Here is a 26,653-nt window from a genome sequence, read left to right on the forward strand (position 1 = left end):
GCTCTGGCCTCAGTATCGGAGGCGGAGCTGCTCTCTCTCTCTTTCCTCTCGGTCAGGCTTTTTGCTCTCCGTTTTACTCGCGCTTTTCGTCCCGGTCGGAATTCAGGCGAAGTGCAGGACACACAAACCGGCCTGTGGAGTGAAGTCCGACTTTGGAGCAGAACGTGTTCCGTTTTTTTGTGAAAACGACTCCTGAAAGGTAGGCTAAAAACTGAAAATATGTATGTAAGCTAAGTTAGTTTATTCTACTTTTATGTTTGCGTAGCCTTGGTTTTCCACCGTAATGTGTAGCCTATTTTTCTGTTAGCCTGACGCTTAGAGTTGGCTATAAAGTATTCACGAGCCACCCTGGTGAAATAACCGAGCCTTTTTATCATTTGTTTTAAAGTAGGCTATGGGTGTAGGCTTACCTACCTGCGGGGGGAATTCGCTCCCACTTCCGTGTGTGTCGGGTTTCTGTTGCTTCCAACAACTTTTCCTTCACCGTTTGCTCGGCTACCCAGTCCTTTATTATTAGATATACGATCAAATTTAGCTAAAATGTTACATTCCTGGCTCTGTTTCTCTGTATGTTACTTGAAGACGAGCCCAAGTGCTGGGAAACTGCTGCTGTTTTCCTTTTTCCCTTTTTTCTGGATTCATACAATAACGGTTTAAATGTCAGTGTTCACTGCAGACAAATATCGGAAGGTGGGCGATTTTTAAACAAAGGCCTATAATTCTATTGTGAGGCAAAATGTCAGACTGAAAGATAACCAGTGAGTAATGGGCAACTTTTGTTTGGAGGTGTTTACAAAGACAGATGTGCAACATTATGTGAGTGTAGTAGCTTAAATGAAGTGAGCCTTGTGCTACAGGAGCTAACCGCCCTGGTGCCACACCTTAGAAACACCTTTATGGTGTACACACTGCGTGTTGATGTTACGAGGTAGATTGCGGTGAAAGGTTGTTATGTACCGCTGGCTATTTGAAAGTAACAGAATAAACGCAGTACCTGGATGTTTTTGTCCCCCCCCCCCCTGCTTCTATCAGTCACTTGGTCATTGTGGAACGGCTTGAGTAGGAATGCAGCCTTTGAGGAGGGCTTTAACCTCCTTCAGGGGTACTGAGGTTAAGGGATGAGTTGAGTTGTATAGCATTATAAGCTGTAGTCATCTATCAGTTGAAATATCACACCAAGATAGAAATCGGGCTAGTTAATATGATGGTACGTTAGCATTACTGTGATAATTTATGTCAGTTTTCTTTCTGATCATATTGTGGATGTTGTCAGTACTTAATGGAACCGCTTTTATCAAATTTCTGCATGAGCCAGTCATTGAGATGTAAACAAAGTCATTCAGAGCGAGAGTGTTTCGATGTGAACTTGTACAGAAACCAACTCGATTTGTTTTGTAACAGTGTTGATAGGAACCAAGGATCACAGTGTCTGCAAGACAAATGTGGTCATTTTATTTGCTGTCCAAAACGAGCATTGAACCTACATTTGTCTTTTTTTATATGTAATGTTGATGATGATAAAACTGTGGCAAATCAGGGGGAAATTGTTCTTTGGGTATAATAATGCATTACCTTGCGGTAACTTTCTGTGAGGTTGCTTTTAGAGTCATTTAAAGACTTTGATCGTCTGGTTATTATCACAACAACCACCCCACCACTGAACAATTATGACTTGGTCAATTTCTCTCAAATAGGGCATTTCATTCCATGATGTCAAAAACCTCAGAAACATTAAATACCGTGATATGTGTGTCATGAAAATGTCTTTGTAGAGCTGCTGTATTTTTGCCATATTGCCTACCCCTAGATAAGAATACAGATTTGTGTGTGTGTGTGTGTGTGTGTGTTTTGAAAGATATAAGGATCTGGGTGGGGCTTTAGCATGTTAGATTCACGCACTGATAAATTCTGTGAGCTCAAGCTGTAATGAAAGCACTTGTGAGCATTCACCAGCAAACGGCCTGTGTGATTTATTTCAGATGAGGTAACATTAATATCATATTGTCTAATACTTTTTCTGGTTACAACACATGAGCAAAGAAGTGTGTTATTAACGTCTCTCAAAGGAAGTAGTATTCCTTAACATCCACCCTTCCTGTTTGTGACCAAGCAGACATAATTTGGCTTGAACATCTGCACAATCCTTGGAGCAGTCTTTTAAACTAATTTCTTCAAATTTTAATGACAAGGATTGGGTCAGCATTAGAGAGGCTAAGCCAGTCTGAACAGAAGCTTGTCTTCCTCATTGGATTCCAGCTGTGGATAACATCGCTCCTGTCTTGACTCTTGATCATGCTCTGCATGAAGTTAATTAAGGCGTAGTCAAAGAGGATAATTATGAGGGGAAACTGTTCTGTACTTTCTGATAATACGGAGATGTAGAAAGAATTAGCAAGATACAAGTGCAGTTTGTCGTACGTATATCATCACAGTCATAACAAGACATTGTTATCTATGAACTTATAATGTAGGGGAAAGTAAATAATGCTATTGACTGTAATGTATGTTAAAATAAATACATTTTATTCAAAGTAATTTTTAGGGCCTTTCTTTTGGTTTCATTCAAAAGGAAATGTTCACACAATGTACAATGTAGTTGCCATTTTCCAATGATATGGAACAATTTGACATCAAGGGGAAGTCCACTGTTCTGTCACATATACTTAAGTTGTCAAGAAGTAAACAACGTCATGCAGAGTGGTTTGATATGTAATTCAATAATATTCTAGATAAACTTGCTTCAAAATTGTTCATATTGGTGGTGATAGGAACCAGACACCTAATGCATTACATGAAATGGTGAATTAAGCAGAAATTTAAAACAACTGATGGAATTCCCCTTTGTACATGACAGACATGATAATGGGATAACCTATGTCCCATCAGTTCACATCCAGAATAAAAGACTTGGTGCAAGATGTAATGAACTGGAGCACTTGATTCTGAGAATTTAGTTCTAATTGTCATACAAGCTATCAATGTGTTTTGTGAGTGGGAAGGTCTTGACTTTTGTGGTAGTGTTTAGTAGTGCAATCAGGACAAGCTGGCTTGTTGGCTGCAGGTTTCAGGCTAAGATTTAAAGCATCTGGGCACACACACATACGCACAGCCTCTAATCCCCCAGCCAGCTTAAATCCCTGATACTGCCCTACATTAGGAAAGCAAGGGGCACTGTGTGATCCCCTAGTTTATAAATACACTTTCAATAGGGCAAACAGGATTACCGATTGGCATCATTCATTTAGCTTCTATAACTTGTTCTGTCACTCTTTGGCTCTTTTGGATCTCTTTGTCTGTCACTTTTAGTAAGTGGTCATTTTTCTTCAGCCCCTAAAACTCTAAGGGCTTGTATGTGGCTTCACACATCAATTCCTCACTCAAACAGCATAAGTTGCATGTTAGTTTCATCATTAACAAATAATTTATAGTTGAATGATGAGTCTTATTAAAGATGAATAACTATCCTCTGCAATTTAATGGGTATCTCTTAAGTATACCTTTGTAGCCCATGCTTACCTCTTGCAGAGCCAGCTGTGATCTAATAACTATGAGAAATTTTGACTTATTAGGGTGAGAGCAAACTGAATGTGAAATTCCTTAACCAATCTAAGGCCCTGTGAAGGCAAAAGTACAAAGTAGAGGTGACTATGCCCTCTTCAATAAGCCTGTCATTAGCCCATGTACTTCGTATGTAGCCCATGTAATGTACTTCGAACATTAAAAGAGCACAAACTAGAGAAATTTGGGGGTGGGTTTTAGAGGGAGCTTACCCTTAGTAGTGTTGGAATTCACCACAATCCAAAACCCTAAGTTTAAACAACCTGTCCCCAGATGAGAATTCTTGTTATAAGATTACGTTTTGTCTCGCGAGACTAACCTTCTACCACACAGATGTACATGTACATGAGCATCTGTGGGAATGGTCTTGTACCACTTAATCGGCTTACACACTGACTGCCATGTTATGGTGTAGGTTCCGTCTGATATGTGCTTGCTTTTCATATTGTGAATGTATGCATTTTTTAACATATTTTATATCTGAACTCTGAACTCTGTGTGGCTGTACTGAAAGGATGGCCTGATGCTAAGTTATCTGCATGACACTGTTTCCCACAGCTTAAGAACCTTTATCCAAAGACAAGGATTTTAATCACCTAAAGCTGATTAATTTTCAGCCTCATTTTCTTCCTCTACCGCTAGATAACCAACTTTTAATGGTTTGTACTTAATAGTGATCTCAGATGGTCATTTAAAGGGTCCATGATTTATTTGAGAATTTTTTCTCTACAGGCAGATTTAGTATTTATAAGCCTATAGGCACTTTGTGTTTTGCATCATTTGTATAAATCTGGTATTCTCTGGTTGGTTAATTTGTGTATTTACTGGGAAAGTAGGCAAAATTATAACCAAAGAAAATGAGAGTGAAAGTTAGTCTCCTTTCTTGCCCTCTGGATGAATAATTTAATGAGTGTATTTCTTAAACATTTTAAACTCTAAGTCTGAGCCACTTTCTTCAACTTTTTCCAGTGAGTTTGAAACATTATTCTGAATAGAGGTGATTTTTACATGTAGGTTTTCAGCATAGGCAGAGATGTGCTACCTGAGATACCAAAGAGAGTGAGCGTTGAACACCTTTCACAAGGAAACTGCAGTATCCGTACAACTCTTATCTGCACCGCTGTTGTTTTTCACCCTATGTTATTAGGTAATGACGTGGGAGTAGTCTGGCATGTGTCATCCAACTCGGCCATTACCACTCCTTAATCTGAAAGTGCTCACAGGAACTACGCAAGGGTGGGGAACAGCTATTCAGTGAATCTTCACATGCTAGAGACAATCTCAGAGTGCTGATGAAGCATTCTAAATATAGTTTTTTTTTTTTTAATTATTTATTTGGAACACAGCTAAATTCTGATAAGAAGATGTGTTTGTTCCTCTTCAGGCCACTGCAGTACCATAATTGACAGGAAATTCCATGCTCTGAGGGGAACAGTTCTTGCTGGGTGCATTGGCAGGTTTTTGTACTAATGTCATCGCTGTTAATTCCCAGTGTAGTGCTCAGAATGTCTTTAACTGTATGGTCTCCAACAGCTGTCTGCTACAGTAAAGGCCAGGACACACTTCATTCAATATGAATGAAGTACGAATGGATGTCCGCTCTCAGTCGACAAGAGGTCTGATCAGTCATAATAATCTTGGTTAACTAGGATTCCCTAATTTGACAAAATGCAGTATGTGGACCATGTAGCTAATAAGTCACCATGGAAGTTTAAGTGTTTTAATATCTTACTGAACGTACAGATGCATCAGTGCAACTTCACGAAAAGTCAAATTTTATATCTTTTTATGCTTAAATCAGTTGATCTAGTTGATCAACCAAGACATGTTTGGAGTCCATTTTTCCCTTTATTAGTTTAGAAATGGATCTGCAAGGTTAATGTAGCTAACACACACAAGAACTCAGTCTTTTCAATAAAGGCTCCCCCAAAACCTCTCCCAACGTGTTCATACCACATCCAGATCTTAAATAAAGTAGTGCAGACATGTCAATGTAGTTTAGGACACAGTATGACCCATTGTAAGCTATATAAAAAAAAAAAAAGAAGATTAGCCATTAGCCAAGACAGCACAACGGCTGTTATTCACAAAGCAGTTGTAAATTATAAGTTCTTCCATATTTATGATGGGCATTGTCAGAAAAGCTGAAGTGTCTTGTGAATACAAAAGCAGAATATGGGCTCCAAACATGTCTCAGATAATTGACTACATCTAGGGTAAGTGGAAAATGTGTAAATTAGACTTTTAATATGACACAGCACAAAAAACAATCACGAAAAGTGTGGGGTCGATTTAAAATCCCCAAAGAACATGGAAACTCATGCATCACTTACAAGTGTGAGGCACTGACATGCTCAGTTGTAAACAGCCATACTTGGTTTCCCTCTTATTTAACAAGTATGTATGCTTTAGCCCAGGTTACCAAAAATCTACCCTCAGTTTGTGTATTGTATAGTTACTTTATTTGTTCTGTTCATAATGAAATGAAAGCTTCCCTTTAAGGTGCAGCCTTTTGTTCAGAGAAAATCCATAGTCAAGGACAACCCTAGGTACAGGGTTGTTGTTTCAAGCTTAGACATGCATTGTTGGTGAAAGTGTCTGTGCACTGAGAGGAGGAAGCTAAGCACTCCCACACTAGAGTGCCATAATTTCTTCCTAATGAGAACACAACTGCATCCTCTAACCACAGCAAATGGCAGTGTGCATTGGTGCATTGCTAAGCATTGCTTTTACTAGTTGCACCTCTGTGTATTCCACCTATGAGTCTGATTACTGCCCATATTTTCTTTCACTGAAACATTTACCAAGTTTTTACACAGTCTCATTATTTTTTTGCTAACCAAGCTCACTCCACGAGACTGTTAGGCTCTTCAGAGTCTCCTCAGATTTACGCTCTGCCTGCACAGCTTCCCATAGGGCCTCTGGAACCTATGAAATATTCAGTAACTGTCACATTGACTCAGCTGCGAGATACAAACTCATGCATTCCTCTCGTGACGTAGTACTGCTAGCCTAAAAAAGAGCTAGGATAGTGAGCTAAAGATAAGCCAGTGCTCATTGCTGTACTAAGGGCTAAAAAACATTTTACTCTGCCATTTGCAATGACATTTTAGAAGTTGAATTGCTTAGAGACACATATTAGGGGGACCAAATAATGGACACAACAGCATCCTGATAAAATGTCAGTATATTAATTCCATCAGCACCCACATTTTCTCCAAAGTGGCCCTTTTCTATCAATTTAGGCATAATAATTCCTGTCCAATATGCATCAAGGTCTAAGATTCATTTTTAGTGCACAGAAGGGTGTAATGGATAGTGGACATTATTACACAGTTGTCCGGGACACAAGCCTGGTCATGGTGGTAAAACTGAACTTGGCCTTGTTGTCACATCTTTCTCTTCCCACACTTCTGTGAAGCGAATCTGTCACCCAGAACAGGCCCTGATTCACTCCTCGGTCACGCCAGGCACTCTGCTCACTCTCTCTCTCTCCTCAAGAATGCTGAAAACATTCTAATGCTCTCTTCTGCTCTGCATAAAAATAAATATGCAGTGCCTTGAGTGCAATGTCCAAGTCCAGCTGGATGTTGCTAATGTTAGTGAGAAATATTTTAGTATTGTACAACTTAAACATGAAGCCTAAGGTGCTCCATACAGATGATTTTTAGACAGCAGTACAATCCTCAAACTCTGTACCAACAATAATGTCTATAGTACAATAATCTGTAGTGTCAGTGACATGCAGATGATTGCCAAGGACAATCATTTTGATGCGTTTCTCTGAAGAACAGAAAAGCTGTAGGCTCAAAACCCACCTCACCATCTGCCAGTTGGCATTCTTGGTAAAGAGGTTTGCGGCAATGATTTTTCTAATTATGGCTTTTCTAATTATAGCCAACTTTATTATTCAGTCGAACATAGCCAAATGTTGGCAGATTCCTTTGACAGATGACTAACCATCATTAGTAACTGTTAACCAGCGAAGCTAAAATTAAAACACATTAATTGTAAAACATTCTAAAAATCTGAGTTGCATTCAAAGTAGTAGAATATGTCATACACATACAGCCCAAAACGGTATAAAACATACCCTACATAAGAAACTGGTTTTGTTGAGGGTCTGTCAACTAAAATGATGATGATAATGATTATAGGACCAAAATGATTGGAGTATACAATGATGTGCTACTGAAAGTTTAGATTCTAAAGTTCTAAGGTTATGTTTACCACTCACTACTAGTCCAAGTTAAAAGGAGCATGTGGGCAGTGACTGAGGCTAGCTTTCTCATAAACAATCGCCGTTCACCCACCCTTCTCTGTAATTTTGAACACATATGTGTGATTTCCTCACGCCACTGTGCATCATGCTTTCTGCCGAAAAACATGGACAAAATAGTTGTCTATCTCATCGCTGAGAATCTCTACTTTCAATATGTTGCTTCATTGTAGTTGTGCTGTCATCCTCTAAGAAAGTGGTCTCAAACACCACTTTTTTAGCTATTTGTTTCAATTTTTATTGGACCTGTCTAACTTGTATGATAAACCCATCTATTTATTTATGATCTGTTGTTTATTGGAAATTGAATGAAATTATATTAATCATATTTTGTTAATAAATAGCATTGGTTAAACAGTTGTTTGTCGGTTAGCAGTTAATTGGTTAATCATTTACATTCCTAGTTGAAAAGCAATGGAATGTTTAAAGGATTCATTTCTATTTCTCTGACATGAGCTGTTTTCCACTATACTATGCTGCAAGCCTGTGCAGATCCAGTGCTTGTCATTTTTTCCCTTACCAGTAGGTAGTTTTACAGTCCTAATAGTTTGGCTTTTCCATGCAAATGATCCTTTTGCAAAAGGAAAGAATGTTGGTGCTTGTCAAAACTTGTTTAAAGTAAGTCTCAGAATAAAACTTAAGCTATTACTGTCACTCCTCAGTAGAATTATGTGCTACCAGAGAGCTATGATGACACCTTTGACTGGCATATAAAAATCATGATTTATCATAGTTTTATGATAAAAATCTCACTGTCAGTGTGTTGAACAATATGTCCCATTCCTCATTGACATTTTAACAGTTCTTTTATCCAAAGATGTGTGACATTTAATTTGTGTCATCTTGCTGTCATTACTGGAACATGCCTCATTGTTTCCTCGTTGGGCGGGCTAATGGATGGGGGGGGGCGTCTCTGTGATGTTGCTGAATCAGAGACTAATGGTATAGACCTGTTCTGTGGAAGATCTCTTGTTTTCCCTTAGGGAGTTTCTGTGGCAGTCACTGGAAGTTCTTTCAGGGTTCTAATTACTCCAGGCTCTTGAATACTTTTTTTCCTTTTACAATGAGCACCCACAGTACAGATCTCTAATGAGATTAGCTGTAGTGGATTTTGATGTAATTTCATAGACTGCAGTAATAGTAGTGTAATGGGCAGGCATGTGCATAAAAACACGTAGTGTTGAAGCCATGGTTAAAAAAAAATCATTACAGAAAATAGTAGTTGTAGTTGATCAGCCAATACATATTTAGTTTTTAAAGTTTGCTTCTTCAGTTTGATGTACATTTATAAATGTAATAATTTAATCACTTTTAAGTGTTGCCAGTTAGCCACAAATTAACATCATGCAAACTGCATTTTGTTTTTGTTTTTTGACACTGTAACATACTGTAATGTATAAAAATGGCCAAAAATACTGTGCATAGCTAAACTGGTAGTCACAAAAGCCTAAATTTTGTTTGCGCTTTTGTATATTTTACTGTCCATTTAACAGAATTTTAGAAAGTAGAAACCACATAAGCAAGTCTGTTTGATGGAAGTGTGGTGATTTAGGCATGCAATTTTCAAAATGCTAATTGTTGTGGTTTAAGCTAGGGCTGAACATTTTGGGGAAAATATCCAATTATTATCCAGACTTGTTATTTTGGCAAGACGAAGAAAGGTCAGGCTGCTTCTTTCTGGCTTGAGGCTTGAATGCTGCCAATTACTGCCATTTAATTGTGGTTGAGATGGGTGTTTGATTGCTTTTGACTGGTCTAACTCATTTACAGTTGATTCACAAGCTTTGTTAAGTGTCCCTGCTTAAAACTTATGAAAACTTTGCAATCTAGCCCTTATTATTAACAGCTCTTGCAATTGGAAAACGATCAATCTTTCAGCCCTTGTTTAATTTCTAATTACTTTTTCGCAGTGGTTCCTAGAGTAGCCTTAACCCATACTCAAATAAAACTATTGTTGCTTGGGTAAAATAATGTCTCACTTAAACATAAAAGTAGCCTATCAGATAAACAAATTGAGTAGAAGTGCAAAAGTACCAAAAACCACTTAAGTACTAATTCTCTGCATCTATTTTCATAGGAAATGTTCTGTTCTTTGCTTTTTTTTAATCCTTTTCTGCCAACATAATGTTTCTAGCTAAAATATAACTGTAAAAAATAAATTATTTTACTAAAACATAGCTTTATTCAGAATTTTACTAGAACATAGTTTTATCAATTCAGAATACTTAAAGTACAAATCCACAGAAGATTTATTTAAGGAGAAATGCAACTAGTTATTACCCACTTCTGTCTGTTTGGTACATTTGTCTCATAGAACCAAACATCCAACATGTCTTGGCTTATCAGCTGCATTTGGGGGGAAGTGAAAATTGGAAAACTGTGTAAATTTGATTTGTTCACCAAACAGATCATCATCACTTTAAGTTTACCCCACTAGGCCAGGCCTGTGGTGGCCACCTGCTAGCCCACATCCCGCTCATGCTCCAGTGGAAGCTAGCTCGTATCTGGGGACCACTTAGTGACCACAGGCTCTTAACAGGATGGGCTCAGCTGGTAGCTCTGTCTGCAACCAGGGCCATTAACACTGTGTACGTGTGTGGGTTCTGAGCTCACAGTATTAAGGATATCAGACATTGAGAGGCTGTATTCTTTGGGTTCTCTGTCTCTGCATCTGTCTGTGCCTCGAACATGGCTGATTGGATGGAAAATTGCCCATAATTTTTGCAGCAATTTTGCTAATAGCACCCAGCTGTCTGGAAACGTGGAGATCAACAATGCTTCTCAAATTGGCATGCTCTGTGAGGGATTGGTTTGGACGAGTAGAGAATCACACCCTAGTTTATAGTTATTTTTAAAAAAATAGATTTTTATTAGGTCAGGATTACAGGCATTACTCACACTGCACAGCTACTGACTTCTGTATATTTCAGAAATGGTGGCTCAGATATTGCATTATGCTATCTAGACAAGAAAAGCTGCATACGCCCAAACCCCACCTAAATGCGATGCTATTAGTTGGCCCTGGAGGGAAGGAGGACCGGTAGAGTGAAGGACCGAAACGACAAGCGTCTGTGTTTATAGCAGTGGCAGATTTGTTCATGACTGTTAATGATCAACCCTCTGACTTATTTGCCTCAGTTCCTTTGACTCCTGGGTGTGGCTGGGAGTGAGAGAGGCTGGGAGAGAGATTGGTTGAGAGATACAGAGAAAAATGAGTCAGCGCCAGTGAGAAAGAAGTAGATTGAGTGAGAGGGGGGAGAAAGAGAGAGTGTGAGAGAATGCTTGGGGTGAGGAATGTCACACCAGGATTAGAGTGTGTAGAGAGCTGGGCTTGGCTGGGTTTGCCTGGGAGGTGCAGTGCTACTCTGTTGTCCTTGTTGCCAGTGCTCTAGAAACTCCCAGCATGGCTGGGGGGTCACAGCTGTACCATTATATTAGATAATGTGCAGGGGTGGAAAGATCCATCAGCGCATTTTGATACTGATCTTAAAATGGTGATCGAACTGGTTAGATTTTAGAAGACCAGAATCAATTATGATCAATGATAATATTACAGATAGTTCTAGTTCTAAAATCTGAGCAACATTCAAAGCTGTTATAAATTGCTTAGCACATAAACTATGAATGCACACATTAGTTGAAATTTGTATTAGGCCAATGCACTTTAAGTTATTAAAAAAAAGCATAATGTTGCTTAGCAACTAAAACCTACAGTTAACAAACCACATTGCTTAATGGAATAGATGTTCATTTCTGTTCTTAGCAATAATGCATTGAAGCTGCAATAGGTTTTGGGATTTGGAGACCTCTCTGGTGGGTGTAACTGCAAAAAAAGCTTTAAGTTATAAAACAACAGTGTTTTAAAATGGTGACGTAACACAGTATGATAAAGAGCAGTATCATTTTAAGAGGCTGTGCACAACAGTGATTGTAACAATGTTTTGGAGTTAAGGAGTTTTAGGCACTCTGCTTTGTGTCATGTCTAACATACCTTAACTGTGATAAAATACATTATTATAATTATATTTAGTACAGTTGAAATTTTTTTTTGTGTGTAGATTGCAGATTGAATTGTGGTGAAATGTGTGACTTCATTATGTGTTGTATTATTTTCTAAAAAAAATGTTGTAAGGATAGAGATTTACCCCCTTATAAGGTGAGTAAAGTACTGATTCAGAAGAAAAGTCAGAGCCAGCAGATGCTGCTTAAAGGTGTGTCGTGTCGTTCTCAGTAATTTGACTGTTCATCAAAAAACTGCAAGTGTAGTGAGAGACTGTTACTCATTAACCAGTCACTCACACCCCTGTGTAGTTTAGGCTTAGGTCCAAAGTCTGCAGCAGAGTGTTATCTGTTTATCAGCCCACATCAGCGCTTTACTGTACGTCTGTCCATATTCAGCCAGCTTTTGAACAATTGGATCAGTTTAATCATTGTTTCTTGACTCAATTCATTGTCATGGCTGGCATAGCTGTAATGGCCCATGAGCATGCAACAAAGAGAAATGTAGACAGAAAGATCAGTTTGTCAACTTGTGTTTAGTTAAGCCACTCTTATTAACTTTGTGGCTTCAATCCACAGAACAAACCACACATAGCATAACTATGCAAGTACATAACCATGCAACTACTGAGTGGCAGAGTGACTCTTCTATAATAATGAAATCTCATACAAATACAGGAAATAAAATAACTCTTTTTGTTGACGTCTCTTCAGAAAACCTTGGAAGTCTCCAATAGTCTTGGGCGTGTTAATACTATACAAAAATTTGTTGGTGAAGTTTGCCAGTTTTCTAAACAGAATGAGAAAGCAGCCACGCCCTGTACTTTCACAGGGTAGTCAAGGCAGTGTGATGTGGGAGGAGGACACTAGTCATACCTGTTGCATGTTTGTGCATGTTCTTATCAGCTCTGTTGCTATGCTGAACCAGGTGTTTTTGTCAGGTTTCGTCCAACTAAAGTAGGCTAATGGAGTCGAGACAGGAAAATAGGTTTGAATTTCATTAAGCAAGAGCATCTGCTGAATAAGGGGTACCTTAACTTTTTGTTTTGATTCTGATGCATCGCATTGTGTTAAAGTTTCTTTAAATTTGTACTGTATTGTGTAAATCACAATAGCATCACAGACATACTGGCTTTGTCATCAAACAGTAAATACCCTTTGGTGAGTCAGTGGTATCAAGTGTGTGTGTGTGTGAGAGAGAGAGTAAAAGAGGAAGATTGAGAATGAGAAGTAAAGGGTGGAATGCCTAGGGGGTCAGAAGAGAAATAATGAAAAACTCGAGATGGAAGAGTGCAAAAAATGAGATTTCATCTGATAAGCAAAGCCACTATCTGGTTTCTTGAACCAGCTTCTAAGTGTTGCTGTTTAGTTTGTGAGGAAGTGTATGTACAGTACTGGGCAAAAAACAGAGACCACCCTTCATTTATTTAATTTTCAGTAAAAAAAAACAGCCATTAAGTACAAGATATTTTTTATATCAAAACATTATTAGTTAAAGTTGAATTAGAGCTGGGTAGTTTGACAATGTATATTGTGATAAATTAAGTCACAGTATAGTACAGTATGTTTCCTTATAAAAAGAGCAAAATTAGTCTTGTTTAACTCGACTTTAGTGCAACGCAGTATGCAAAATATTGAGAAAGAAATCATTGTGTTCACAGTTTTTGACAGTTTTTTTTTAATGCAGCACTACTGGTTCTTTTGTCTCTGTTCCAACTGATCCAATTTCTAAGAAAGTAAATATCGTGACATACACAAAAATTTCTTCACATATTGCAATATTGGATTTTTGCCATTTTGGTCATCTCTATAAATGTTATAGAGAAAATCCTTAACAACTGTGCAAGACCTGGTAGACCACCAGAACAGTCACAATCATATAAACAGGTAAAATACTTCATCTTGTGAGAAGACAATGTTATGAGTCTGAAAGGATGTGTAGCTCTCAAGAAGCTGTTACTGAGAAATGGAAATGAACAAAAAAAGGAAGAAAATTTGCAAATCAAACAAAAATGCTGATGGTGTTCTCAACTGGCCTGATCACCCAAAGCCTGGAGGTCACTGAATTTGTTTGGAATTACTTGTTCTGCAACCAACATCTAAGACTAAACTTTGTAGTGTGGAAAAACTCCCTACAGATTTCTCTGATAATTTGAGAGCAAATGTCCGGGAAAGAATAGAAGCGGCAGTAAAGGTGAGGGTTCTGTAATAATGTATTTTCTTATTTCCTGTCACGGAAAAATGAATAACTTGTACTTAATAGGTATTTTGACTTGAAACACTCTGCATAGTACTAAACGTGAGAGAAAGAAAATACACAAGGCATTTTCAGTAGCAGTTAGCACTGCTTTAAAAGGGTAAGTTCTGAGACTACTTTAGCTGAAGGGAGTCACTTTAGGGCAGCTTTAGGTGTGTATGGGCGTGTGAAGGCTGAATCAGGCTGAGCCGGTTCGATGAGTTATTGTGCTTACTGTGGCCTGTTTAAGTCCCACGCCAATGCTGTGGGTGGAGCCTGGGGTTAAAGGTAAAAAAAATCAGCTGGCATTCCTCTCACACAGCTGTGCACATACTCCCTGAGTGTATGCTCTGTCCATGAGCCTTTACTCAACATAAAAAATTGGGCATTAACAGGTTTAAAGAAAATGCAATGTAGTGTAAACATTCAGTTAAAGGTGGCAAAAATATGACACACAATATTTCTCGGTGTTTAGTTTTTCTGACATTTTATAATAAGCTTGATTGGTGTCACATATTTTTACACACACATACATCAAAAACATTTTTTTTATTCAACATTTCATGTACTGCACATAACTAAATGCAGTTAAACAGGACTAATTATGCTCACTTTAGCGAAACATGCAGTTGTTTAGTGCTCTTTGAGTAATGACGATGTCCACAATATGCTGAGAAAAGCATATTGTGATGTATTTTATCACAAAAATGATAAACTATGATGTCACCCATCCCTGCATACTAGTAGATTTTGCTTTTAAAATAATGACCTGGGTGATCACACATCAGTCTGAAGTTTTTTTGACTAACAAATCCTTTTTTTCCCTTCCTTTTTAAGGTTGTAAGATTTGGACTAGGCTTGAGGCAGGGAGGCTAAAATGGCAATGCAAAGTAAGTCCTAATGTGATCAAGTTCAAATGCTTTAATAACAATGCATAAACTGTTGATGTTGCAAAAAATGTCAGTTATTAGTAATTTATTCTGGCTATAGGCATTACGCTATTGAGTTCTAAGCTTAAAATTGAAAAGAGAACATATCAGTGTTTATATTTGTGTCTGTGTATTGCAGTGGGTGAGCGTGAAGGTGTTGTGAAGGTTACAGAGTGGCAGAAGACTTATTATGCAGGAGATTCAGGCATCCAATCAGGAGCCACTACGGTGCGCTCAGATGATGATGGTACAGAATACAGCACCAAGAAATACACCTTCACCACCACAGTTGCAGAGAACCCTGCAGGTAAGATCCACATATTTTTTATATACTACCTATAATTTTATATGGGATTGACTTATTGCAGGAAATAGAATATGTTAGAATATTTTGCTTGGCTTTAGTACTTGGTATAAATGCTATGTTGGTATGGAGAGTTTGCACAAGAGTTTTGATCCTAATAATGATGTCATTTGAATTCATGGAAATGGCTTTCCAAGTACCAGTGGATGTAGAATATAACAACCCAAATAACTATTTGAATGCCTAAACAGTTCTTGCATAGTAAATTCAGTTAATTGAACGCATGATCACTGCGTGACCTATTGAAACTAAACATCACTTACAAAGTGTCTGACAAAAAGAAACAGGCTAGGAGATCTCAAAAGGCAGCGCATGATGCCAAAAGAGGTTTAAATACAGATGGAATAAAGTCATTGGATTCTGCCAGTCTGGAAAGGGGTACTCCAGCGAACCGCAGTAAAAGCCATTATCCACAAATGTAGAAAACTTGGAACAGTTGTGAACATTCCCCGGAGTGGCCAGCCCACCAAAATTTCACCAAGAGCATATTAATGAGGTCAAGGAGGTCACAAAAGAACCCACACAAACATCTAAAGACATGCAGGCCTCACTTGTCTCAGTTAAGGTCAATGTACACAGTTCCACAATAAGAAAGACACCGGAAAGAAATGGCATCCAGGGGAGAATTGCAGGGCGCAAACTGTTGCTGACTAAAGAGTACACAAAGGCTCATATTCTGTTTGCTAAAAATATCTAAATGACCCCAGTACTTCTGTTGACTGACAGACCATGTTGGTAGTATCATAGATGGAACCATTAATACTGCTATCAGAAAATCCTGAAGGAGAATGTCTGCCCCTCGGGCTGTGACCTAAAGCCTCAAGCACAGCATGTAGGCAAGTCCACCTCTGAATGGCTCAAAACAAAGAAAATTCAGTGGCACAGTCAGAGGCCTGAATCCCTCTGGAATGCTGTGGCAAGACCTTAAATGGACAGATCTTGCTCAAAAAACCCTTCACTGTAACTGAGTTACTGCCAAGGGTGGCACAACTATTTATTAGGTTTAGGGGGCAATTACTTGGACACGTAGCAAAAGTCATTATTTCCATTGTTTTATCTATAGATAAGTGTTTACCATGTGCATTCTCTTTTGCTGTCTTCCCTGCAGATCTGGAGTCTCAGTACACTATGACCCGTGCCCAGCGTGTTAGGGCAGCCATGTTTCCTGAAACGATGGAAGGGAAGACCATTTTGTCCACACAGTTGGACTCCTCCCAACAAACCAATGTGCAGAGGCTGGCCGAGCCTTCACAGCTGCTCAAGACCGCCATCATCCATCTCATCAACTACCAGGATGATGCTGAGCTGGCCACCCGTGCTGTGCCTGAGCTTACCAAGCTGCTGAACGATGATGACCAGGTACCTGAGAGAGCTTTAACTTGGAAGACTGAACTACCAAAAATCTGGTTTAATGGCTAATTTTTTAGCTTTTGTTAATGCTAATTGGATTCATGATTCGTTATGTCTTACACACTTCAATGATAATTTTTTTACGATGCTTTTATCAGTGGTTGTCAAACTGGTCCTTAAGGACCCCTAGATGGTCCACATTTTTGCTGTTTCTCTATTTTAGAGCAATAATGTAGACTTATCTGAAGGAACATTTTTGAGAATCACTGCTTTAAATTGTAAATAATGTGATGGTTGTAAGGATTGTAACTTTCTCTGAAAATCAATATAGAATTTTTTTAAATATAATTTTTCTCCTCACAAGAGAATCAAATGCTAACATAAATTATTGCTGAATTCCAGCACATTTGATTACCTTTGACTGCCTGCTTTCCCAGGTGGTGGTGAACAAGGCAGCACAGATTGTAAACCAGCTAACACGGAAGGAGGCGTCACGGCGAGCTCTGATGCAGTCACCACAGATGGTGGCTGCTGTGGTGAGGGCCATGCAGAACACAAGCGACATGGAAACAGCCCGTGCCACAGCCAGCATCCTGCACAACCTCTCACACCAGCGTGAGGGTCTGCTGGCCATCTTCAAATCGGGTGGGATTCCTGCACTGGTGCGAATGCTGAGGTGAGACATAGCCAAGTGAGCTTAAGAGCTTCCCATGTAATGCTTAAACCTCATTTATTCAGTAAGTTACTCTTTACTTTGAAAGTCTCAAAATGTCAGTATTTTTGTTGCATGTTAAATCCCAGTTCAACACTTCAAAACTTCAACACTTCAATGCTTAGTTCTTTAAGAACATTTTTTTTTTCTTTGACCCTTACCCTAGTTGTAGGAGGTCAGACAGGACATGTCCAAAGTATCTAAAATGTAGTTTTCATTTTCAGTTTTACACTGGAGCTTTGAGTCTGATGTAGCTAACAATTAATGGAAGCTTATACTTCGCCAGTTAGTGTTATGAAAACTGTAACACAATATGACAGACATCAATAAAAAATTGGTTGAAAGTTTGTTGCATAGCTGAAAATAGTAGTAACAACCATCTTAAAACCCGAATTTTGTTGGGTTTTTGCCACCAATGGATAAAAATGAGTAATTTTTAGTAAATTAGTAATAGGGTAATGTCTCTGTTGCAGCTCTCCAATGGAGTCTGTGCTGTTCTATGCTATCACCACCCTGCACAACCTGCTTCTGCACCAGGAGGGTGCCAAGATGGCTGTCCGTCTGGCCGATGGCCTGCAGAGGATGGTCCCACTGCTGAAGAAGAGCAACCCCAAGTTCCTGGCCATTACCACAGACTGCCTTCAGCTTCTCTCGTATGGCAACCAAGAGAGCAAGGTGTGTGTTCATGTATATGTGTACACAGAATGTGTATATGTGTACACAGAATGTATATATTCTGTATATATACAGAACATACAGAATGTATGTGTGTGTGTGTGTGTGTGTGTGTGTGTGTGTGTGTGTGGGGTTATTATTCATTCATTTATTTATTTATTTATTTTTCCTGCTGTTATCGGGGGGGAATATAACTCATTGTTTAAAGCATTAAGTATATCAGTATAGAGAGAGAAATATGTGAGACTAATCCTCAATCGTCCTCATTTCCGTGTCCACGGTCCCTTTGCAGTTGATAATCCTGGCTAACGGGGGTCCTGAGGGTCTGGTGCAGATCATGAGGAACTACAACTACGAGAAGTTGCTGTGGACCACCAGCCGCGTGCTCAAAGTGCTCTCTGTGTGTCCTAGCAACAAGCCTGCCATAGTGGAGGCTGGTGAGTGAGAGCGGAAGGCTCTAAACCCGCTCCCAGGGCCTGACTGCGCTTCTAGCAGGACAATCAATCTCTGGGGAGTCAGAGGCTCTATGAGAGTGCTGGCTCTTTCTCTTTTAGCCTTTCTCTGTTGCTTTTTTGTTCATTCATCTCTCTCTCTCTCTTTTTAACCCTTTTCTAGCACATTCAGTTACAAGTGTTTTTGCTGTTTTTATCTGTGTATTAGCATTTGGTCAGCACATTTATCAACCTATAACTGTAACTAAACAATTGACAAAGGAAGACATGCAGTATACTTTTCCTCTATGACTTGATAATGTGCTACTGTGGGTTTGTGTGGGCATTTTAATTTCTTTGTGTTTCTCTTTCTCCCTATTGCATTATTCTCATTTTATCTCCCCCTCCCCCCTCTCTCCCTCTCTCTTTCTCAGGTGGAATGCAGGCTCTGGGAAAGCACGTGACTGGCTCTAGCCAGCGCCTGTCACAGAACTGTCTGTGGACTCTGAGGAACCTGTCTGATGCTGCCACCAAACAGGTGTGTAATCTCTTATTAAATATTTTCACTTGTGCTTCTCCCATGTGCTCACATTCTGCTTTGAGAAACTGCACAGTTAATTAACTGAGTCATGCTACTGGGTTCATGAATCAACCTTATGAATGTGATATTTTGAACAAAAATTTGAATGAAGAAACATAGCTGTCTATGATGTTGCATAACCTAAAGGAGAGTGGGGTGCAATCTAATGCAGGGTAAAATGTAACATGGATAAACAGGTAAAAATAGAATGCGCTTTTGGTCATCTTGTATTCCCATGGCAACATCATCTGCAAATTTTGAAAGTTACTGCTAGCCAGGCTAAAATACAGCCTCCACATGGTAATGTTAGTTTTAACTTAGTGTTATAACTAACAAATGAGATCATATAAATTCAGTACAGTTAATTGGATTTTTTTTGTACAGATTTATCATGTAATGTAAATAAAATCAGTTTTAACATGCTGTTATTTGCTTTGTGGTCAAACAAATTTGACACACTAACAATCATAATATTTACTCAGAGGAATATATTTTTTTTATGTATTTCCATTGAAAAGTTTACTAGGTTCAAACAACATAGTAAATCATGTTAAGCATCATTTTGCCAGACATGTTAAAACAAGCCTTTCTGCTACAGTTATCTCTGAGGCAAGTTGTGTCTTTTGCGCTCAAAACTGTTCATAAAGGGAGGTGCTGGTAACAAAGTTTGTTTGTTTGTTTTTTGTTGCTTGTGTAAAAATGATTCATCTTATAGATACTTGACCAGATACTCATAGCAATAAGCACAAAACAAAATGTGTTAGGCTCACCCTGCTTTGCCCTACTAATGAGACTGCAACTGGGTGGCAGGAGGCCTGAAGTTGGAAGTGTCATTTGATATTGAGTGTCATATGCTGGTATGAGTTAAACTAATTGAGAACTTAGGCATTTAAATAATGCGTTAGAAAGCATTAATAAAATGCAGATGGTATTGTCACATTTTAGCAACACAGTGGACTGTTTATTTGAAGTTACATCCCTAAAGGATAATCATATTCTGTTGGCATTTTGTTTGTGTGCGGGTGTACTTTTATTCACTTACCCTGACTGAAACTGGGACCTTCTAACTTGCTTCCTTCTAACATATCTTACTTTTTTTGTGTAGGATGGGCTGGATGGGCTGCTGCAGGTCCTGATTGGTCTCCTCTCCACAGACGATGTGAACATGCTCGCCTGCGTCACGGGCATACTGTCTAATCTGACATGCAACAATGCTCGCAATAAGACTCACGTGACACAGAACAATGGAGTGGAGGCTCTGATCCATGCCCTGCTCCGGGCTGGAGAGAAGGAGGACGTGGCTGAGCCAGCTACCTGTGCCCTGCGCCACCTCACCAGCCGCCACCCAGAAGCAGAGTTGGCCCAGAATGCCGTCCGCACACACTACGGCATCCCCGCCATCGTCAAAACTGCCTCAACAAGCCTTACTACTGGCCTGTGGTCAAGGTGAGAACCAGAATGTGAACGATAGAGTTAGTCTTTACTGACAGACTGTTGCAAAAACTGGTCAGTGATAATGTCTCTGACATGTTACTAAAGTTGAAATAGTTATTATTATATTTTATTTCTATATTACCTTCCATTTGCATGTGAAATTTGGTTAAACATGTTTTGAGCCGTTTCCACACAGTATTTTCACAATTAATTTTTATATTAAGCTTTCTCAACTGAGTACTAGTCCACAATTTAGTTTCAATGTAGTTGTGTTTAAGAGGAAGGCCTAATGCTTACTCACTACAAAGTATAACAATCTTGCTCACCTTTTTTCTGCTATTATACTTAAGTCATATGCAAAAGTTTGAGCACCCTTTGTACAATAACATTCTGTTGGCTTTTTCTTTTTCTTTCTGTTTATGTCCGGAGTTTAACATTTTGGGGGGAAAAACAGAAATATAAAGTGTGCCATAACTTTTGTGCAGGCCGCATGTAATGTTTTATTTTTTTTTGTTAAATTCAGCAAATAAACAGTAATTTTGCAAATGTGTTATTAGGGGTGCACAAACATTTTATTTTCTGTTTTCATTTTGCTTATTAACTTTAGCAATCAGCTTCTCATGTACAAAGTCTTCTTTAAATAATGTGAATATCATAAGAATTCATACATGTATGAATGAAACTTTGTGGTTGTGTCTTTTCAGGCTGTGGTTGGCTTGATCCGTAACCTGGCGCTGTGCCCAACCAATCAGGCGCCTCTTAGAGATGCGGATGCCATTCCCAAACTGGTCAATCTGCTCATAAATGCCCACCAGGATGCTCAAAAGCACGGCTCAGCCAGCCAGCAAACATATCAGGTAGGCACCAGCACGTTGCTCCCACAAACAGGATCATGATCAGCAACACTGCAATACAGTTAAACAGTTGATTACTGTGCATCAGGCAGTATGCTTTTTAAACTTCAACATATTAAAGCCTAAGCACTGGACTGCATGTCACGTAATGAATTATTCATGTGATCCAGGAAATCCCGTTGCAGTTACCAGATCTCATTTCATGTGTTTCTTAGGATGGTGTACGAATGGAGGAGATCGTGGAAGGCTGCACAGGGGCGCTTCACATCATGGCCAGAGACCCTGTCAATAGAGGTGTCATCGCCGACATGAACACCATCCCACTGTTTGTGCAGGTTAATGTTGCGACAAGTTACAGCACCTGTGTATTTCATATCTGCTTTTCTCACTGAGTGTAATACACTCCCTGTCTCAAGGGGCAGGATTTCTAATGTGTAATGTGCCTTATATAACCCTCTCTCTCTTTGTTTCTCTCTGTAGCTGCTCTACTCCCCTGTGGATAATATAAAGCGAGTGGCTGCCGGTGTGCTATGTGAGCTGGCTCTGGATAAACAGTCAGCTGTGGCCATTGATAGTGAGGGAGCCTGTGCTCCACTCATGGAGCTGCTGCACTCAAGCAACGAGGGCATTGGTGAGTGAAAGAGAGGCTTGAATAAATCAGATTAATGGGCTGTAACATAGTTACAGTGTAGTGCAGTAGTGTGAAGATACTGCTTTAAAATAGCATAATGAAATGGACTGAGAAACTAGATTCTTTATATACTCAAATGCGGGGGTAGCCAGACATGCCAATTTTCAGGTCATTTTGAGGACCCTTCACTATTGTGCTTCAGCTGAAGTAGATGTTCAGTAGAGGACAGTTGTTTTCACATCTCTTGGTATTAAAATATGGGGGTTTGGTTCTTTGATGTATGCTGTATGGTGATATGGTGAGGAAATTCTATCAGTTTTTTCAAAATGTCCATATAATTCAGTTGCTGAGATGTAAACAGCATAATTTAGAGCTGTTTTACTTTATAGTGCCTTGCATGTACATTACTGTCATGACTGGCTTTCAAAAAGTACATTTTAGGCCAATAGCTCATCTTGCAAGCAAAAAAAATCATAAAACAATGTCTTGGGCATTCAGGAAGTGTATTGATAACCATTTAATGTAATGACTTTATGAGAACTTTTTGGAGGCATTAGTCTTGAGATCATGTGGTTGATATCGCTATCACTGTGAACAACTCCGGCTTGGTAAGTTTCTCTAGAGTGGCATATTTCACATTAAACCACTCTGAATGATTTTACATCTTAACTACCTATGAAGAAATGTTGAAAATTCAGGGAAATTCCCCTTTAACCATTGGTTTTGTGGAGGCGTCATCTTACTCCTGATGCAGTACCTAACAGTTCAAGAACACCGTGAATGTCGGTCAACAGGGACTGTGCAACTGAAATGACTTTATCGTCTTTCTTTATCAGCTACGTATGCAGCTGCTGTGCTTTTCCGCATCTCTGAGGACAAAAACGCAGACTACAAGAAGCGTGTGTCTGTGGAGCTCACCCACTCTCTATTCAAACATGACCCTGCGGCGTGGGACATGGTGAGTGTGCCCTCTAGCAGTAGTGAGGTGCTATGGAGGAGGCTATGCATCCTAGCACACACTAATTTAACTCTGGTTGTTTCATTTTACTGACATTTGTGAAATATTAACTTTTTTTTTTTTTTTAGGCTCACAGCAATGCAGTGATGGACCCTGGATTTGGACCAGAGGGTCTGTATTAATATGAACTATGAATTATGAAACATATTTCAAAGCTTGTTTTTAAATTAAGCATTTAACAAATGAACTCACTTTCATCAGCCTATGATTCTAGTTGATTTTTTTTTTTATTCAGATCTAATTGGTTTTAATAAAGCAGTTGTGGATGCTTCAGCATTTGCCTCTGCAGAATCTAAAATTGTCAGGAGATTTGGGACAATGTGCAAAAGCAATCTGAACATGCCAAAACGTGTTTTACAGATATCGAACTTCGCTTTGGTGGACCTGTCATGTATGATCATATGGGAGACCTTGACATGCCTGATGATTACCCACAAGGCTTTGACTCAATGCAGAGAGCCTTTGATGCCTGTTAACAGGTTAAACGCTTCTTTTCAGTTCTATCTCTCTCGCTGAGAAGTTGTTGTTTTTGTCACGCTAGCAAAGAGGCTAGCATTATTTATTTCATTTTACAGATGTGCAGTGGATATACCGGCCTATGAGGTTTTCAATAAAGTGCTGTCCATGTTTTTTTTCAATTGTAGTAGCAAAACCAAGTGATCCTGAAGCTGAATTATCTATGGTGAAGTGAATCAGTAAAGAGCCTGTACAATAGATAAAATCATTGTGGAACCAAAAAAAGTCAGTTCTTGTTAGTGCCTTGGAAGTCATACTGGAATATTGGAAAAAAAGAACATTCAAAACAGCGTATCACAATTTAGAACTGTATCGAAGTGATCAGTTAATTGATTGGTTACTTCAGACATTAAACTTTAAAAAGATCAAACTACTAACTTAATTTAGTAAATTATGGATAACGCAGTATCAATCTGTATATATTTTACTTGTGCTTTTGTCTTCTTTTTTTTTGAGTCAGTCCAGTCTGTGTTGTGTAAGGATCATTCTCCCGAATTAGGCACTGTTGTAAACAGGTGTAAACATCTGCCTCGAGTGATCATAAGTGGACAGTGAGACCAGTGAAATGCTAATGCTGCATGAACCGTTAATGTAAACAGTGAAGGAAGTGAATAATGAAGCTGTGCAGCTGCTTTCATCCTTATGTGAAGACGTCATATGTCATATGCATCCCTGACCACCTCCAAAAGGGGTTTCAGTGACTGGATCGAGATGGTTCTTCAAGATGCATTTTCTTCATTCACACCTGTACTTGGCACCATCCACTTATAAGCAGATCACCCAGGATGTATGTTAATGCATGTATGTTAAGTGTGAATGGGACCTTAGCTCATAGTGCAGTCAAAAAACTATTAAAAAATCAGTATTCAGACCATAGATATTCGCATTGATTGTTGTGGTATTGAATAGGGCACAGTTTTGGTCTATAGCCTTATTTTAACCACACTGCTGCATTTTAGAACAGGAAGTGAGACTGCATCCCTGTCTTTCGTGGCCACATAGTGAGCAGTTAAATCCCATTGTTTTGACGTAAATGTGTTCGACACATTTTTAATGGAAAAAAAAGATTTTCTGTGTGTGCAGTTGTTCAACACACTTTGCTAGTCTTGCACTGGCTAGTTTTTTGAATTATAATCAAATTTAGCTAAAAGTGTCATTACTGAAACATTTGGTAAAGTTTCGATAGTGTTATGGTTGTTGGAACCTCAGCGAAGGTGTCAGGGGGAGAGAGCCGCGAGTGTGAAGGGGGTGGAGCGCAAAGCCCGAGCTCTCCCGACGGGCGGTAGTGACGGCGTGGGGAGGAGGACGAAGCTGGTGCCGGCTACTAGAGGCACCAGAGGATGGAGCGAGTCCCGACTTCCGCCGCCCGCGCCCCGCCCGCGCCCCGCCCGCTGTTACGCAGCGTGGTCGCTACATTAGACCCAGGCGGCTGAGCTGCCAGCTGGGGGCGGTAACGAGGAGGCGGGGCGGCGAGCTCTCGTTCCCTCTCGACTCGGGTTGCCTTAAGCTGCCCTTGATGAGAGCCAGCTGGTTTTCATCTGCCTGGCAGCCTGAGCGCCTTTAAAAGAGCTGAGAGGGAGCAGAGCGAGAGGTGACGAGCTGCAGCAAAAAGAGAGACTGAAAAGCTCAAGGAAGAGACTGAACAGTCTAGCCAGCTTGAGCTGCTGAAAAGTGGCCAGCTTAGCTTTGATTTTGGTTGTTTGGTTTGTGTATGATTGAACGTGGAAATATAGAAATGGCTAATTAGCTAAGAACCCTCTAGAGAACTGTCTGGCAGTTTTTCTAAGATTCAATATGATATTGATATTTGTATTGTCTTCTCTTTACAGAATGGTTTTTCTTCAGAATGGGAACAATAATGAAATGAATACTTCAAGACAGAGTTGCCCTGCAGAGCCTTTCACCAGCTGGTTTGCTGTGGCTCACGCTTTCCTCAGCTGGATTGGGTCTGCACACACACTGCTGTACTATATGCAATCATCACTGTGTTGTGAGGGACATAATCCAGTTTTACTTAACACTGCCTTCTCATGAAAACGATGGCATACATCATCTTACTTTTTTTCTTCTTTTGTGTAGAAAATGTATTATTGGGCTCTTATTGGGGCAGTGTGTCAACACATTGATGGCAAGAAGACTGGTGAAACTGCCAAAGAGATTTTATTGAGTTATTGTATTTGATAATCATGCTTTTTATTTTTTTTTACTGTACTTTCAATTGTGGAAAATGCTCCCAGCACTGAGACTGAAGAGTTCAAATCAACTGACCTTCATTTCAGGCTTTTAGCTTTGTCCACGATGGCTTTAGTCACATAATTGCCTGAAATTGGTTTTACAAGGACCTAAAAATTGGGAATCATCAGCTTCTATGTTTATTGCTAACTATTCAATACTGTAGTTTTGTTAACCCCCTTCCAAGCCTGACTTGTAAAAGAACGTCACAATATAGAGCATTCAGTCAAAGATGTTATATTATAAACAAGGTTTCAGTGGTCTACAGAAGTTTAGTGTCTCAAAATATCTGCTGATTAAATAACAAGTCAAATATAAAACTTAGTATTACTTATATAAAACTTATTTTGCCTTTTCTTGTACAGTAACAAAAAGAACATTGAAAATCATTGTGGAACTGAATTATTAGATTGTTTTAGCTGATATTTTAGCAGAGACAGCATTGAGCTGTCATCAGTTACTTTGCAGATTGTCCAGCTGCTGCCTGCAGCACAAATGCAGCCAAGGGCAGCTCCTGTTCTGTGTATACACTGGCCTTCTGAGCTAATGCTTATTTCTCTGGCACCATACTTTACCACGTATCAATTAAGATGTACAGACACTCATGAGGAACAAGTTGTCAACTATTGTACTTACAGGATTTTTTTCCTTTTTGCTTTTTACTACATAAAAATACAATAAGGGATGAACACTAACATGGTGTAGAACATTGGAGTTAACCATAACCAAAGGTTTTACAGTTAACTTGTGGGAATGTTGAAAATGACAAGGGATTGTTTTTAGTCTTTCTACTTCATACTTTGTAGAAAAAGGAATAAAACTGGTTACTAACTGAAATTGTGTTGTGACTTTAAT

At 39.2% G+C, this 26,653-nt stretch overlaps 1 protein-coding gene across 1 annotated transcript; it reads left to right on the plus strand.

Moving 5' to 3' along the window:
- On the plus strand, positions 1–26,635 carry jupa (junction plakoglobin a). Its single transcript, XM_017716636.2, is given in 17 exon segments — positions 1–199; positions 14,910–14,962; positions 15,141–15,308; positions 16,474–16,724; positions 17,153–17,391; positions 17,901–18,102; positions 18,395–18,539; positions 18,968–19,071; positions 20,219–20,521; positions 20,524–20,559; positions 21,252–21,404; positions 21,617–21,736; positions 21,882–22,032; positions 22,869–22,990; positions 23,119–23,161; positions 23,411–23,529; positions 25,396–26,635. Coding segments are annotated over 15 exon segments (2,166 nt in total). The 5' UTR covers positions 1–199; positions 14,910–14,949; the 3' UTR covers positions 23,527–23,529; positions 25,396–26,635.
- The last annotated feature ends 18 nt before the right edge of the window (positions 26,636–26,653 follow it).

The sequence above is a fragment of the Pygocentrus nattereri genome, chromosome 15 (assembly GCF_015220715.1).
Source record: "Pygocentrus nattereri isolate fPygNat1 chromosome 15, fPygNat1.pri, whole genome shotgun sequence".
In the NCBI taxonomy this organism is placed as follows: domain Eukaryota; kingdom Metazoa; phylum Chordata; class Actinopteri; order Characiformes; family Serrasalmidae; genus Pygocentrus; species Pygocentrus nattereri.